The 16,725-nt window shown below is 46.3% G+C and overlaps 1 protein-coding gene across 2 annotated transcripts in view; it reads right to left on the bottom strand.

The window, feature by feature from the left end:
* galnt15 (polypeptide N-acetylgalactosaminyltransferase 15) overlaps positions 1-16,725 on the bottom strand; it is a 102,223-nt gene that overhangs the window by 27,006 nt on the left and 58,492 nt on the right. For both annotated transcript variants that reach the window (XM_033050837.1, XM_033050842.1), the window contains exons 4-5: positions 15,630-15,797; positions 1,924-2,041 (exon numbers count right to left, since the gene is read on the bottom strand). In XM_033050837.1, the coding sequence (XP_032906728.1) occupies positions 1,924-2,041; positions 15,630-15,797 (286 nt within the window). The remainder of the gene's footprint in view (positions 1-1,923; positions 2,042-15,629; positions 15,798-16,725) is intronic.

The following is a 16,725-nucleotide window of genomic DNA, read 5'->3' as shown; positions in this document are numbered from 1 at the left end:
GACCCTGGGAAGCAGACCATCAGGTCCAGGGGATTTATCATCCTTCAGTCCCATTAGCCTACCCAATACTATTTCTCGCCTAATGAAAATTTCTTTCAGTTCCTCTACCCCCTTAGATCCTCTGTCCTCCAGATTAATGTAAATAGCTGTGGCCCTAGCACCGAGCCTTGCGGTACCCCACAAGTCACTGCCTGCCATTCTGAAAGGGCCCTGTTAATCCCTACTCTTTTTCCTATCTGTCTATCAATGTTTTATCCATGTCAGTACCTTACCCCCAATAGCATGTGCTCCAATCTTGCCCACTCTGGGACCATATCTAAGAACATTTGTGGGGTGCACAGTCCTGTGCTGTGGTTTAAACAATGATGAGGTTTAAATGACAATGATGTGGTTTAAACTTTGTTAGTTATTTCTCTGCCTATAGTTGTGCAAACCAATATCCCGCTGTATCCACAACCATCAATTTTTGTGTGGTCTGGAAACTTACTAACCGACTTTTCTACATTTACGTCCAAATCGTTCATATATATCACAAACAATAGAAGTCCCAACACAGAACCCTACAGAACACCACTGGTCACAGATGCCCAACCAAAATAACACCCTTTCATGACTATCCTGTCTTCTATGGTAAGCTAGTTCTGAATCCAAACTACCCTGGATGCCATACATCGTAATCATCTGGATCAGCCTACCATCAGGGACTTTATCAAATGCCTTAATAAAATCCATATAGACAACATCTGCTGCCCTACCCTCATCAATCACTTTTGTCAACACCTCAAAGAACTCAATTAAGTTAGGAATATGCGACTTCCATCGACAAAGTAATGCTGATGGAACCTAATTATCATATTCTCTTCCAAAGGTAAGTAAAGCCCATGCCGAAGAATCCTCTCCATAAGCTCCCCTACCGCTGAAGTGAGGCTCACCAGCCCATAATTCCTGAATTACCGCTGCTTCCCTTTATTGAAAAGGAACAACCATAGCAATCTCCTGTCCTCTGGGACTTGCCTGGAGCTACAGAGGATACTAAGATCTTTATTGTGGTCCCTGCAATCTCTTCTTAATATCCTGGGATAGGTCCTATAGATTTATCAACATCACCTCTTTCTTGATCTCAAACTGCCCTACCATATTAGTATACCACAAACAGACGTAACTATCCTCCATGTCCTTCTCCTTGGTGAATACTGTTGCAAAGTCGTCTTTCAGTACCTCACCTAAATCCTCTGACTCCAAGCATAAATTCCCTCTATCTCTGAATGGTCATACCTTCTCCCTAATTACCCTGCTTTTAATATATACATAAAAAAGCACTGAAATGTTCTTTCATTTCAACTTGCCAATGACATTTCATGGTGTCTTTTGGTCCATCTGATTCCCTGTAATTCTTTCCTGTTTGTTTTATATTCCTCAAAGGCCCTGTCTTTTTGACCAAATATACAACCTCTGTGATTTGTTCATAAAGATTGAAGATGCAATTTTGAGCCCCTATTCACATCAGTAAGGGAGGAAATAGGCAATGCATGCCTGGTGACATAATTAAGGGTACGACCAATGCTTGAAAAACATCAGGTATGCTCAATGAAGTGCACAGTTCAGTTTCCTAAAATGTGCATTTTTACTAAGAAATAGTCACGTGTGTGATCTAACTCAGGCTAAGTTGTATTTATGTGCAGTGTGCACATAAAAATGGCTTTAGTTGATCCAATTTAATGGTACTGTTTTTTAACAATAAACTTGAATGCAACACAAAGTGGCCACATTACTCTGAGATGCAAGGTGACTTCCCCGGAGTTGTCATGAATCAAAGGTTAACCTCCTAGTTGCTGCTATATGTAAGCAGATCAGTCTGCCAAAATGACTATGCATCCATGTATCATTCAGTTTTGAGAGAATGACAAAATGATTTGATCTTACCCTGAGAGATAGTTCCAAATTTTCAATTCCCCACATCAGCATTCCAGGATCATATGCACCGATATTTTGGAAATAATGTCGGTTGATTCCTAGCACCCCTCCAGATATTGCTGGACTTCTGAAACAAGAGCGATCATAGAATGTAATCATGTGGAAATAAGTTAAGGAATAAGGTAAAAAGACAATAAAACAGAGTATTTGCTACATTTTTTAAGGAAATATTTCCTTATCTTTATCTCAAAGCCATTTATCTCTTGAGGAAAGGATACTTCAATTTTCAGAAGGCCTTTGATAAATTGCCGCATGTGAGGCTGCTAAACAAGGTAGACCATGGTATTACAGGCAAGTACATGCACCGATAGAGGACTGGCTTTTTGGCAGAAGGCAAAGAGCGGGATTAAAGGGGGCCTTTTCTGGTTGGTTGCCAGTGACTAGTGGTGTTCCACAGAAGTCCATGTTGGGTCTGCTACTTTATGTATATATACATCCAGATATGTTAAATATCTGGATGATGGAATTGATAGCTTTGTAGTTACGTTTATGGATGATACGAAGATAGGTTGAAGGGCAGGTATTGTTGAGGAAGCAGGGAGTCAGCAGGACAGACAGGTTGGCAGAGTGGTCAAAGAAGTGGCAAATGGAATTCAGCATAGCAAAGTGTACAGTCATGTACTTTGGTAGAATAAAGGTGCAAACTACTTTCTAAATGGAGAGAGGATTCAGATATGCAGAGGCGTAAATGGGCTTAGGAGTGCTAGTTCAGGATTCTCAAAATGTTAATTTGCAAGTTCAGATTCAGATTCAATTTTAATTGTCATTGTCAGTGTACAGTACAGAGACAACGAAATGCATTTAGCATCTCCCTGGAAGAGCGACATAGCAAATGATTTGAATAAATAATAATAAGTGTCCGGGGGGGGGGGGGGGGGGTTGGCAGTCACCGGGGTACGTTGTTGGGTAGTGGGACAGCCGCCGGGAAGAAGCTGTTCCTGGACCTGCTGGTTCGGCAACGGAGAGACCTGTAGCGCCTCCCAGATGGTAGGAGGGTAAACAGTCCGTGGTTGGGGTGAGAGCAGTCCTTGGCGATGCTGAGCGCCCTCCGCAGACAACGCTTGCTTTGGACAGACTCAATGGAGGGGAGCGAGGAACCGGTGATGCGTTGGGCAATTTTCACCACCCTCTGCAATGCCTTCCGGTCGGAGACAGAGCAGTTGCCATACCATACTGTGATGCAGTTGGTAAGGCGGTAAGAAAATCAGATGCAATGCTAGTATTAATTTTGAGGGGACTAGAATATAAAAGTATGTAATGCCCAGGTTTTTGTATGGCACTGGTGATTTTGAATTTTGAGAAGTTTTGGGCCACATATCTGAGGAAGGATGTGCTGGCATTGGAAAGGGTCCAAAGGAGGTTTACAAGAATGATCCAAGGGGTGATTGGATTAACATATGATGAATGTTTGATGGCACTGGGCCTGTCCTCGCTGGAGTTTTATTCACAGCCTCAGAATAAAAGGACATACCTTTAGAGTGGAAATGAGGAGCAATTTCTTTAGCCAGTGGGTGGCAAATCTGTGAAATTTATTGCCACAGACGGCTCTGGAGGCCAAGACATTAGCTATTTTTAAAGCTGAGATAGACAGGTTCTTGATTAGTAAGAGTGTCAACGGCCATGAGGAGAAGGAAGGAGTATGGGGTTAAGAGGGAAAGAGGGAAAGATAGATCAGCCATGATTGAACGTCAGAGTAGGCTCGATGGGCCGAATAGCTTAATGCTGCTCCTATGACATGGTCTTATGGATATTGAAGGACAAGTGTTAATTATATAATATATTATAAATTAATGATTTAGATAAGGGGATGGAAGGCTTTGAGGTCAAGTTTGCAGATTATGTTAAGATAGGTGGAGGGACAGGCAGTGTAGAGGAAGCAAGGACACTGCAGAAGGACTTGGACTGGTTCGCAGAGGGGGCAGAGAAGTGGCAGATGAAATTCAGTACAGCAAAGTGCGGAGTCATGCATTTTGGTAATAAGAATAAAGGCGTGGATTATTTACTAAATGGAGAGTGAATCCAGAAATCGGAAGCGCAAAGGGACCTGAGAGTGCTGGTGCAGGACTCCCAAAAAGTTAATTTACAAGTCGAATTGATAGCGAGGAAGGCAAATTCAATGCTAGCATTTATATCAAGAGGACTGAAATACAAAAACAGAGATGTAATGCTGAGGCTCTATAAGGCGCTGGTCAGGCCGCATTTGGAGTACTGTGAGCAAATGTAGGCCCCATATCTGAGGAAGGATATGCTGGCTCTGGAGAGCCAGAGGAGGTTTACAAGAATGATTCCAGGAATGAGTAGGTTGGCAGATGATGAGCGTTTGACGGCACTGGGCCTCTACTTGCTGGAGTTTAGAAGGTTGAGGGGGGGACCTCACTGAAACTTACAGAATAATGAAAGGCATAAATAGAGTGGATGTGGAAAGGATGTTTCCTCTGGCGGGAGAGTCTAGGGCTAGACGTCATAGCCTCAGAATTAAAGGGTGCTCTTTTGGAGAGGAGGTGAGGAGGAACTTTAGTCAGAGGGTAGTTTATCTGTGGAACTCATTGCCACGGAGGGCTGTGAAGGCCGTCAATAGACAATAGACAATTGGTGCAGGAGTAGGCCATTCGGCTCTTCGAGCCAGCACCGCCATTCAATGTGACCATGGCTGATCATCCCCAATCAGTACCCCGTTCCTGCCTTCTCCCCATATCCCCTGACTCCATTATTTTTAAGAGCTCTATCTAGCTCTCTCTTGAAAGCATCCAGAGAACCTGCCTCCACCACCCTCTGAGGCAGAGAATTCCACACTCACCACTCTCTGTGAGAAAAAGTGTTTCCTTGTCGCCGTTTTAAATGGCTTACTCCTTCTTCTTAAACTGTGGCCCCTGGTTCTGGACTTCCCCCAACATCGGGAACATGTTTCATGCTTCTAGCGTGTCCAAGCCCTTAACAATTTTATATGTTTCAATGAGATGCCCCCTCATCCTTCTAAATTCCAGAGTGTACAAGCCCAGCTGCTCCATTCTCTCAGCATATGATAGTCCCGCCATTCCGGGAATTAACCTTGTAAACCTACGCTGCACTCCTTCAATAGCAAGAATGTCCTTCCTCAAATGAGGGGACCAAAACTGCACACAATACTCCAGGTGTGGTCTCACTAGGGCTCTGTACAACGGCAGAAGAACCTCTTTGCTCCTATATTCGATTCCTCTTGTTATAAAGGCCAACATGCCATTCGCTTTCTTCACTGCCTGCAAGTCAGTGGATATTTTTAAGGCAGAGATAGACAAATTCTACTTATGATTAGAATGGGTGTCAAGGGTTATGGGGAGAAGGCAGGTAAATGGGATTAGGAGGCAGAGAGTAGACTCAATGGGCCGGATGGCCTAAATCTACTCCAATAAATTGTGAGCTTGTGTTAGCCTCTACTGTGTGGGAAGGAACTGCAGATGCTGGTTTACACCAAAGATAGCGTCTACTTCTGTGGCTGTTTACATCAGTTTGGACTACAAACAAGCATTGAGGATCAGAGTGCCTGAACAGCAGTGAAAAATGCCATTAATCACCTCAAAGTGAGATTTCATTCCCTGCAGTCTGGGAGTGTCCAAAAGCACATATCAAGCAAATATGGTGACACCACAATCTTGTAATCCACAGAAGCCATGGTGCCGAAGGCAGCAGGGAGCCCCAGAGTCTTAGAGCTGTAAGGCAGGATTTGAAAACCTGCAGGTGTAAGAGGAGCGGGTGGACAAAGAATGCTAAGAGGAGATATCAATGCTGAATAGCAAGAACCTCATCCCCTGCTTAAGTATTATCAATATGTTCTGTTGAAGGGTTATCGACCTGAAATATTATCTTGGATTGTCTCTCCACCGATGCAGCCTGGAAAATCACCAGCATTTTCTGTTTTTATTTCAGATTTCCAAATATTGTTATTTTCTGCTTCTTGCATCCTAATTTTCCTTGCTATTTCATTCAAAACAGGCAATAAAAATAAAACTTTTATTTAGAAACTTTTATTCAAAACAGACGATAAAAATAAAACTCTAGCACAGTGGCACAGTTGCTGCCTTAAAGCGTCAGAGACCCAGGATGACGGGTGCTCTATGTACGGAATTTGCCCGTTCTCCCTGTGATGGCATGGGTGCTCCAGTTTCCTCCCACATTCCAAATGTGCACAGGTTTGTAGGTTGATTAGCTTCTGTAAAATTGTCCCTAGTGTGTAGGGTAGAGCTAGTGTACCGTCGATTGCTTGTTGGCATGGAATTGGTGGGCCGAATGGCATGGTTCCATGCTGTATCGCTAAACTAAATTAACTAAACATTGAATAGCTATTTATCATCATACAACTACAGGTTTGATGTCCATGTGTTTTTCCTTGCTTCAGACGTCAAAGACTATAAACTTCAACAGCTCTTGGATTCCAATATCGTTCCACACCTTTCTCCCTCTTCCCTTTCCTCTGACCCCCCACTTCTCTCCCTCCTTTCCCACTCCCAATTCCAACCCTTGTTTTTTCACTATTCCTGACCTTCCCTCTAATGCCAAACCAGAAATCTTCAACAGTGGCATCTCTTTCTCCAGAATTCCCAATCTACCTAGTCCCCTCCTTTTGGTCTCATATCATATTTTGAACTGTGCATTGCTATCTACTAAAGGGACATTCACAGCCTTTCTTTTTCCATTCTCTTCACTCATTCTAAACTACCCCCCTTTTCAACTTGCAGCCATCCACTCAAGCAACCAATGCTGATATCACCATCAAACCTGGTCAGAGTTAAAGAGTGATAGTGTGGAAACAGGTCCTTCGGCCCAACATGTCCTCGCTACAATAGTCCCACCTGTGTTTAGCCCATATCGCTCCAAACCTGTTCTATCCATGTACCTGTCTAACTGTTTCTTCAACCGGGATAGTCCCTGCCTCAATGACCTCCTCTGGCAGCTCATTCCATGCACCCACCACCCTTTGAGTGAAAACATTACCCCTTAGATTCCTATTAAATCTTTTCCCCTTCACTGATGGTCCTCGATTCACCTACTCTGGGCAAGAGACTTTGTGCATCTACCCAATCTATTCCTCTCATGATTTTATACACCTCTATAACATCACCCCTCATCCTCCAACGCTCCATGAAATAGAGTCCCAGCCTACTGAACCTCACCCTATAGCTCAGAGCCTCTAGTCCTGGCAACATACTCGTAGATCTTCTCTGTACCCTTTCCAGCTTGACAACATCTTTCCTATAACATGGTGCTCGGAACTGAACACAATACTCTAAACTCTGGTGATAAGGGTAATATTATTATGATCTGACCCTGTTTCACAGAGGCCAAATGCCACATCCTCTTACCTCCTTCCGAAACATGTCTCCACCGATAAACATCAAGCCATTGTTTTCCACACAATTACCCTTTTCATTTCCATGCGAGATCTTCCCTGGACATTTTTTAGTTTGGTTTAGTTTAGAGATACGGCACGGAAACAGGCCCTTCGGCCCACCGAGTCCATGTCAACCAGCGATCCCCGCACACTAGCACCATCCTACACACACGAGGGACAATTTACACTTATACCAAGCCAATTAACCTACATACCTGTTCAAGAAGGAACTGCAGATGCTGGAAGATCGAAGGTACACAAAAATGCTGGAGAAACTCAGTGGGTGCAGCAGCATCTATGGAGCGAAGGAAATAGGTGACGTTTCGGCCCGAAACGTCACCTATTTCCTTTGCTCCATAGATGCTGCTGCAACCGCTGAGTTTCTCCAGCATTTTTGTGAACCTACATACCTGTATGTCTTTGGAATGTGGGAGGAAACCGGAGATCTTGGCGAAAACCCACGCGGTCACAGGGAGAACGTACCAACTCCGTAGTCGGGTCTGCGGCGCTGCAAGCATCTTCCAACCTTTTAGTGCCTCAGCTTCACAGAGCCCACTTCTACCTTCTCTCTCACTCAGCACGTCACCTTTCCCACCCATGACAAAGGTCACATCCTTGACCTGGTCTGCTCCACAAATCAACCGGTACTCGACCTCCATCCATGCCTCTTCCCCCTCTCTGATCATAAGCTTATATGGTTCACCATCCCTTCTCCGACACCTCGCCCCCGCTTCCTCCGAGAAATCACCTTCCGTAATCTAAAATCCATTGATCCCCTCCATCTCTCTGACCTCCTCTCCACCACTCTCCCCCTGGACTCAGCCCCCATCTCACCTGATGATCTCACAAACCATCTCAACTCCACCTTGTCTACCTCCCTTAACACTATGGCCCCCCTCAAAACAAGAACCGTAACTTTCAACACATCTTCACCCTGGTACACACCTGCACTTCGTAAACTGAAACAGACTGGTCACCGACTTGAACGACTCACAAAGAAATCATCTCTCACAGTCCACCTTGAAGCTTACAAACTCCACCTCACTGATTACAAAGATACCCTCATTGCTGCAAAATCTGCCTACCTCTCCTCCATATTCACTGATCCCTGCCTAAACCACAGAACCCTCTTCTCCACAGTGGGCAACCTCCTCAAGCCTCGAGCAAACACTCTCCCTACCTCTACTCCGGTTCTCTGCAACTCATTCTTCCACTTTTTCACTGATAAAATCAGCACCATCTATCAATCTTTATCCCCTGTACCCGACTCCCAAGCATCTACTCCACCACCTACCAAGGCCCCTCCTTTCAACATCTCCACTGACCTCCTTACCCCTCCTCCACACTGCTTCCTCTCCCAGTTTGACCTGGCCACCCCTATTGAAATCTCCAAACTCATCAGCTCTTCCAAACCCACTACCTGCTCCCTCGACCCTCTCCCCACTCCCCTGCTGAAGTCCTGCCTCCCCGTTCTCTGCCCCTACCTCACTAATCTCTTCAACTCCTCATTGTCCCAAGGAATTGTCCCCTCCGCTTTCAAAACTGCTGCTGTCACACCAATCTTAAAGAAACCTGGTCTTGATCCCTCCTCTCTCATTAACTATCGCCCAATCTCAAACCTCCCCTTTCTTTCAAAAACCCTGGAGCGTATCGTTGCGTCGCAACTTCATTCCCACCTCCTTGCGTATAACCTACTTGAACCCCTCCAATCTGGCTTTCGCCCCCTCCATAGCACAGAAACTGCTCTCCTCAAAGTCCTCAACGACCTCCTCACCTCTGCTGACACTGGTTCCCTCAACATCCTCATCCTCCTCGACCTGAGCGCAGCCTTCGATACAGTGAACCACAACATCCTGCTCACCAGGCTCAAAGACCTCGGCATTGAAGGCTCTGCACTCAGCTGGCTCCGTTCCTACCTTTCCAACAGATCCCACTTCATCTCTCTCCACAACCACACCTCTGTTACAGCCACAGTCACTCAAGGCGTTCCCCAAGGCTCCGTACTCGGCCCCCTCCTCTTCATCATCTACATCCTCCCCCTTGGTCAGATACTCCGCCACTTCAACCTGGACTTCCACTGTTACGCCGATGACACCCAGATCTACCTCGGCACCAAATCCCCCCACAACCCCCCCCTCTCCCATATCAACTCCTGTTTGTCAGCTATAAAAACCTGGATGCAACATAACTTCCTCAAACTCAACAGCGATAAGACAGAATTCCTCCTCATAGGCTCCAAAGCCACACTCAGCAAAATCAATAACCCCACTCTCACCATCGACGGCACCGTCTCCCCATCTCCCAAGGCCCGCAACCTTGGCGTGATCTTTGATTCCACCCTCTCCCTTGAGCCTCACATCCGCCATGTCATTAAAACCTCCTTCTTTCATCTCCGCAACATCGCCAAACTCAGACCCTCTCTCACACCTCCTGCTGCTGAAAGACGCATCCATGCCTTCATCTCCTCCCGACTGGACTATTGCAACTCACTTCTCCTTGGCATCAGCTCCACCTACATCAACCGACTCCAACTGGTCCAGAACGCAGCTGCCCGACTCATCACCCACACCAAATCCTGGCATCACATCACTCCAGTCCTCAAACAACTTCACTGGCTTCCCATCTCCCACCAGATCACCTACAAAATCCTGATCCTCACCTACAAATCCCTCCACCATCTGGCCCCCCCATATCTCACTGACCTCCTCTCCCCCTACCAACCCTCACGGTCCCTCAGATCCACATCAGCCGGTCTCCTCTCCATCCACAAGTCCAACCACCGCATTTGGGGACAGAGCCTTCTCCAGGGCAGCTCCCAGGCTCTGGAACTCCCTCCCCCAACTGATCCGCAATTCCGTGTCCCTCACCATCTTCCAGTCCCGCCTCAAGACCCATCTCCTCACCTCTGCCTATCCTTAGCCCCACGTTCCCCTTCTTTTCATCTGTGCATTAATTGCCTCATATTGTGTTTTGAATTGTATTCTGTCTTTACTTTGTGTACTAGTCATGTCTCTACTATTTATTTCATTCCCCTTACATGTTTTTCCTCTACCTGCTAAATTTTTGTAAGGTGTCCTTGAGACTCTTGAAAGGCGCCCATAAATAAAATGTATTATTATTATTATTATTATTACTTTCTGCTCAAGATCCCCAAGCAAGACTGTCTAAGCAGGCCCATTGTTTCCCATTTTTTCTTAAGGGCCTGCCCCACTGAGGCGAGTTTAGAAGAGTTTGCCCTCGACTCATACTCGCAGAATGGTCGACAATAGGTCCTAGGATGTCTTTGTAACTCTCCTTCATGCTCGAGAGTAGTCCCCGCGTACTCGAGACCTCAGCTAGGTCGCGGCATATTTTTCAACATGTTGAAAAATGCCCGCGAGTTAAAAATGTCGCCATGGAAAAAATCAATACTTTTTTTACTCGTAGGTTTAGTCGAAGTAGGTCGTAGTAGGTCAGCATGTTATTCGTAGGTAATCAAGGGTAGTCGATGGTAATCGAACGTAGTTGAATGTAGTCATAGATAGTCTTCAACATAGTCGAAGGGAGGTCGAAGGAGATCGTCTTCACTCTCCACTATTCGGTGTCCAATTTTCCAGAAGCTAGTCGAAGCTAGTCTTCAACATAGTCGAAGGAGGTGGAAGGAGGTCTTCTACATAGTCGAAGGAGGTCTTCAACGTGACATTTTTTCAAACTCTCCTAAACTCGCCAATTAGGTCGCCGCAGTGGGACAGCCCCTTTATTTAGCCCCACTGAACTTAATTTTTCATCTCTTGACTCCAACCCTTCTCCCCTGATCCAGTCCCTTCTCACTCACATATGTGATTCCTCTGATATCCTCAGACATTTCCAGATAAAAGGAATAGTTAAGGGAACTCACACAGGCCCAAGCTACACATATTTTTCTTGGGCAGCTTGCAGCCCAGTGGTATGAATATTGATTTCTCTCATTTCAGGTAGCTCTGGCATTCCCTCTCTCTCTCTATTCCCCCCCCCCCCACCCAAGTCACACTAGCTTCTCATTTTCACCCTATAAACAGCTTACCTGTTTACTTTTTTATAGTTTTATCGTTTTTTATCATTACTGTTTGCGTATCTTTCATTCATTGTTCTTTATCTCTCCACACCACCATCTCTATCACTTGTTTCCCTTCTCCCTAACCATTTTGAAGAAGGCTCTCGACCCAAAACGTCAAAGATAAATACAATGGCGGTCACCTCTTAATGAAGTGCTTGGAACATGGTACTGTCATAACTAATACTGATTAACAAGGACAGACCTTGTAGGAATACAAGTTAGAGCACCTGTTAGACTGGGTAATCTGGATGAAAGACAGCAAATAAGTCATAAGCCGCGGGCCAGCGGCTGCGTCAGCAGGTCTGGTGAGCGGCAGCTTCGACTACCCCGGGCCGCGGTGTTTGAGCCGCGAGGACAGGTTTTAACATCGCCCGGGGGGTATCGCCTCAGCGCAGAAGGAGAAGAGGAGGGAAGAGACTGCAGCCCTAAGACTTTTGCCTCCATCACAGTGAGGAGATGTTGGGTGGACTCACTGTGGTGGATGTTAATATGTGTTTATTGTTGTTTTTTATTGTATTGTATTATATGTATGACTGCTTAAATTTCGTTCAGACTTCGGTCTGGATGACAATAAAAGGCTATTCTATTCTATTCTATTCTATTCTATATCAGTACTTTGCAACTGCTCTCAAATAATCAAGCTTCCTAATGAGACTCTAGTCAACAGGAGCAGTTCTTATATCTCAACCACTCTCTTAGAGAGTAGACATTGATTATGAAATTCATCACTGACTGGCTGCATAGTTTTAGGCCACCTAAACAAATCATGCTCGAGACCAAGACCTCAAACCCAGCACCGAGTTCAGGATCCACAGGGAGTAGTGATTCACGCCTTTCCGTATGTGTCAGAGATATAGACTCATAATGACTTTTACTAGTATTGCATTGCCTAAAAATATACAAATAACATTTTTATAAATTGAGCAACATAGTCGCACAAAAGTATGTTGTGGCAATTCAAGTGTTAAAGACAAAATCAGAGGTCAAGACATGGATAACCTTTAGCAGACATCTCAAAGCCCTGGATATTGCCCCTTAAAATCCTCCAAATCTAGCACATGCAATCCAAAGCCAGAGTCTACCACCGAGGCTCTTATTATCCTCAGGTAGCCCTCCACATCGTCTGCACACGTAACAACAGATTCGCGAAGCAAGCAGTCCATTTAAGGCAAGTTCCAGGAGGACAGAGAACTTCAATCACTTCCTCAAAATCTATTTCAAAAATTTGGGGACCATGGCTCACATCCGATTAAACGGGTGGAAAACCATTTCAAAAGGTAATAATAACTTTGAGATTTTCCAATTTGAGCGCTTGATTGCCAGGAGCAAAAAGCAGAAAGAACATACAATGAATCTAAACAACCCACTCACCAGCCCTGTCAAGCTTCACCTGTCCTACCTGTGGCAAAGTCTGCAGATCCCATGAAGAATGCACAGATAAATATAGGAAGCAAGTTGGCCTTGATCATTTCATGTGACCAATTTTCTAACTGAATTCTATCCCCACATCGATTCTTCCATGCCGGATCCTCCTTTGTTCTTCTCCCCCCCCCCTCCTACCCCCCGCTTATGGCAGTTCCCCGATGCTGGTTCCTGCACTGCTGTTACCCAGCTGTGATCAGACAATAAAACCATCCTACCAACAACTAGAGAGCAGTCCTGAGCTACTATCTACCTCAAAGGAGACCCTCAGGCTATCATTGATCAGACTTTAATGGACTTTATCTTGCACTAAACGGTTATTCACATTATTCCCTTTATCGTGTATCCCATACACTGTGGATGGCTCAATTGTAATCATGTATGTCTTTCTGCTGACTGATTAGCATGCAGCAAAAGCTTTTCACTGTACCTCGGCACACAAGACAATAAACTGAATTCGACTCAAACTCGAACTTGTACTCTCAGATCACAAGAAAAACATGCATCACTGGAATGATTATGAGAAAGTTCGATTTCAGTGCCTCATTTTGAAGTGGAGAATAGATCAAGAATGTATCTCTAAAAAACATTTCATGTAAAAGATTTTATTTGGACACTATGAGAAAGCTATTCACATTTCTTAAACAAAGATGATAAAATAAATATTTTTCAAGATGCCATGTCAGAAACATTTTAAATTCTTTACTTCGATAAAATGATGAACTATTCTGCAGATATTAACTCCTGCTGGGATACAGCTACTCAGTTTCACAATATTTCCCCCCAGCAGCCATAAGAAGCATAAACCTTTCAGTTGCAGGGCCATTACTCTATAGCAGGGGTCGGCAACCTTGTTCTGCATAGGGGTCGGGCCCCATGTCTGTGAGCGGATGGAGGGCCACATCTATCGCCACAGTGTGACACTTGATGATGTTTTTCGCATTAGTTTTCACGTGTTTTTCAATTAGTTTTCTGCAGTTCCCAGGTCCCTCGCGTGCCCAAGGTCTGGCTGAAGTTCCCAGATCAGCTCGCGTCACCAAGACTGGCTGCAGTTCCCAGGTTGGCTCGCCTGCCCCGGGACTGGCTGTAGCGCCCACGTCGCCTCGCCTGCCCCGGGACTGGCTGTAGCGCCCAGGTCAGCTCACCGACCCGGGACTGGCTGTAGTGCCCAGGTCGCCTCACCTGCCCCGGGACTGGCTGTAGTGCCCAGGTCGCCTCACCTGCCCCGGGACTGGCTGCAGTTCCCAGGTTGGCTCGCCTGCCCCAGGACTGGCTGCAGCGCCCAGATTGCCTTTGTGCCCCGGGACTGGCTGTAGTGCCCAGGTCAGCTCGCCTGCCCCGGGACTAGCTGTAGTGCCCAGGTCAGCTCGCCGACCCGGGACAGGCTGTAGTGCCCAGGTTGGACCGCCTGCCCCGGGACTGGCTGTAGCGCCCGGGTCGGCTTGCCTGCCCCATGTCTGCCTGTAGCGCCCAGGTCAGCTCACCTGCCCCAGGACTGGCTGTAGCGCCAAGGTCGCCTGCATGCCCCGGTACTGGCCTGCAGTTCCCAGGTCGCCTGCATGCCTCGGGACTGGCTGCAGTTCCCAGGTCAGCTCGCTTTCCCCAGGACTGGGTGTAGCGCCCAGGTCGCCGGCGTGCCCCGGGACTGGTTGCAGTTCCCAGGTCGCGAAATCTAAGGGGCCTGTCCCACTTGCATGCGATTGCGTGCGTTTGGCTCAACCAACCGGAAGCAGAAGTTGCGCTAAGTTCGCGCGTGACGTCATTTACGCATAAAAAGGGGGATTGCTGGCTACTATTCTATGATCATCATGAAAGAGATGCAGACTGCATTGCTGCAACAGCAACAGAGACTTCTGTTAGCAGCAGCCCTCATGCTTACAAATCAGCTGGGCAGGAGGCGGGCCGACTGAATTTGGGCGTCGCACGGCGTCGGGCGGTGACGTCATCACGCAACGCCACACCGGGCGGTGACGTCATCACGCAACGCCACGCACTAGGCGTACGCCGTCAAGACGCTGCGTACGACGTCAAGACGCTGCATACGACCGCAATGCGCCTTCGTGCGTACACGGGCCGACAGGCCGTTGGCGCGCTAAATTTTCGGTCACTGCAGGAATTTCGGGGCCCCGCGCGATGTCGGGACCAGCCCCGCACAACTCCATATCCCTCCGCGCTTCTAAGGCAGACCGGCCCCGCGCGGCCATACGGTGCCCGTACGCCTCAAGCGACCACGAGGTCGCGTAATTTGCGAGCCAAGGTCGCGTAAGTGGGACAGGCCCTTAATTGAAAAAAAAAAATACGCCTGCGTGCTGGATGATTTCGGGTTATGGGCCGGACCGCCCCCTGGGTCGTAGGTTGCCAACCCCTGCTCTATAGCCTTCTCCTGTGCACGCGACATTTCACATGCAGCAAGAATAATTGACAAGTGCGAACTGAAACCCAAATGGTGTGCCACTCTATGAAGCACTCTGACTCAACAGTATTGCAGTATGGCCATTGATTAAGTCAAATCCATTGCTAGTGGGAGATCAGACCCTGGACTTTCCCTGGTTGTCTGTGTCAGTGGCAATTGAAATACTGGATTATTTTCTTGTCAAATGGGTTATTCCATATGTAGTATTATGTAAAGTATGAGGATATTTATTACCTCTTAACGTTTAGTTTACATCACTGTATATGTTTTGAATTTGTCCCCTCTGATTTCTAGTTGTATTGGGAATAGGTACATCCTTTTTTACCTTATGTTTTTTAATATAATTTGTGAGTTAAATGAGCACTCTTCTTAACACCTACTGTATGGGGCTGATAGGAGACTTCCTCCATTTTTGTTCATTCTCTGGTATTGGTTCCCAATGAAAGTCCAGGTTCCAGTTGAAGACTCCTCTCTGCGAATCAACAGAGTGATAATACTGGAATGTCTTCCAGTCAATGACATCTATTACAGGAGAAACAACACGAGTCCTGCAATGAAAGAAAAATAAATAAACATCACCTGCATTTTCTCCTGATTTGGATTTATTCTATAAGATTTGATCAAACTCCTCCTTCCCTAACTTTATCAGCAAAGCTTTCCTTTGTATTTCACTTCAGTACTAAGCATTAATAATTGAAAATTTACAGATTTCGAAACTAATCAGTATTCAATTGATGATCAAATTAAACATGAGTGAGAATAACATCAGGAGAGACACGCAATAAAATATCGATAAATTACTCCAATAAATCCCAAACTGCAGTTTGAACATTATACAGCTGCATTTAGAAGAAAGACGTTATCTTATTCACATATATAAGTTCTTTAGGGGGCTTTACAGAGTAGATGTTGGGATGTTTGCATTAGTGGAAGAGTCTGCAACCAGGCGACGCAACTGCAAAATAAGGGCCTGCCATTTAAAAGTACGTAAAGATTTCATCTTGAAGAAGGTGGTGAATCTCTGTAATCCCTGCCCTGGCAGGTGGTGGAGGATGAATCACTAGATGTCAAGCAGAGCTTGACCAAGCAGGTTGGTGGGGGCGCTGCGAGACGGTTTTAGACGGTTGGTTATTTCTACTTTTTTGGGGTTTGTCTAGTGTCAGTTTGGGTGTCTCTCGGTATGTCTTATTTGGGGGGTGGTAGGGAGGGAAAAGGGGGAAACTGCTTTCGGCCACTTCCTCCACGGAAAGGCGACTTTTACCATGTTACCTCTCTTGCGGCCTAACAGCTTGGATTGGAGCGGCCTTTCCCGAAGTCGGGCCCGGAGCATCGGCAGCAGGCGCAGCGTGGATTTTCCATCGCGGAGCGGGCGAACCCTTGCTGGGGGTCGCTAGAGAGGAGTGCTCCGATCGCTGGCCTGGTGTTGTTGACATTGTGGGGCTGTGGTCTGCGAAGCATCTAGCCACGGGCATGGCG

The sequence above is a fragment of the Amblyraja radiata genome, chromosome 2, assembly GCF_010909765.2.
Source record: "Amblyraja radiata isolate CabotCenter1 chromosome 2, sAmbRad1.1.pri, whole genome shotgun sequence".
NCBI lineage: Eukaryota > Metazoa > Chordata > Chondrichthyes > Rajiformes > Rajidae > Amblyraja > Amblyraja radiata.
This window is presented reverse-complemented; position numbering and strand designations above follow the sequence as displayed.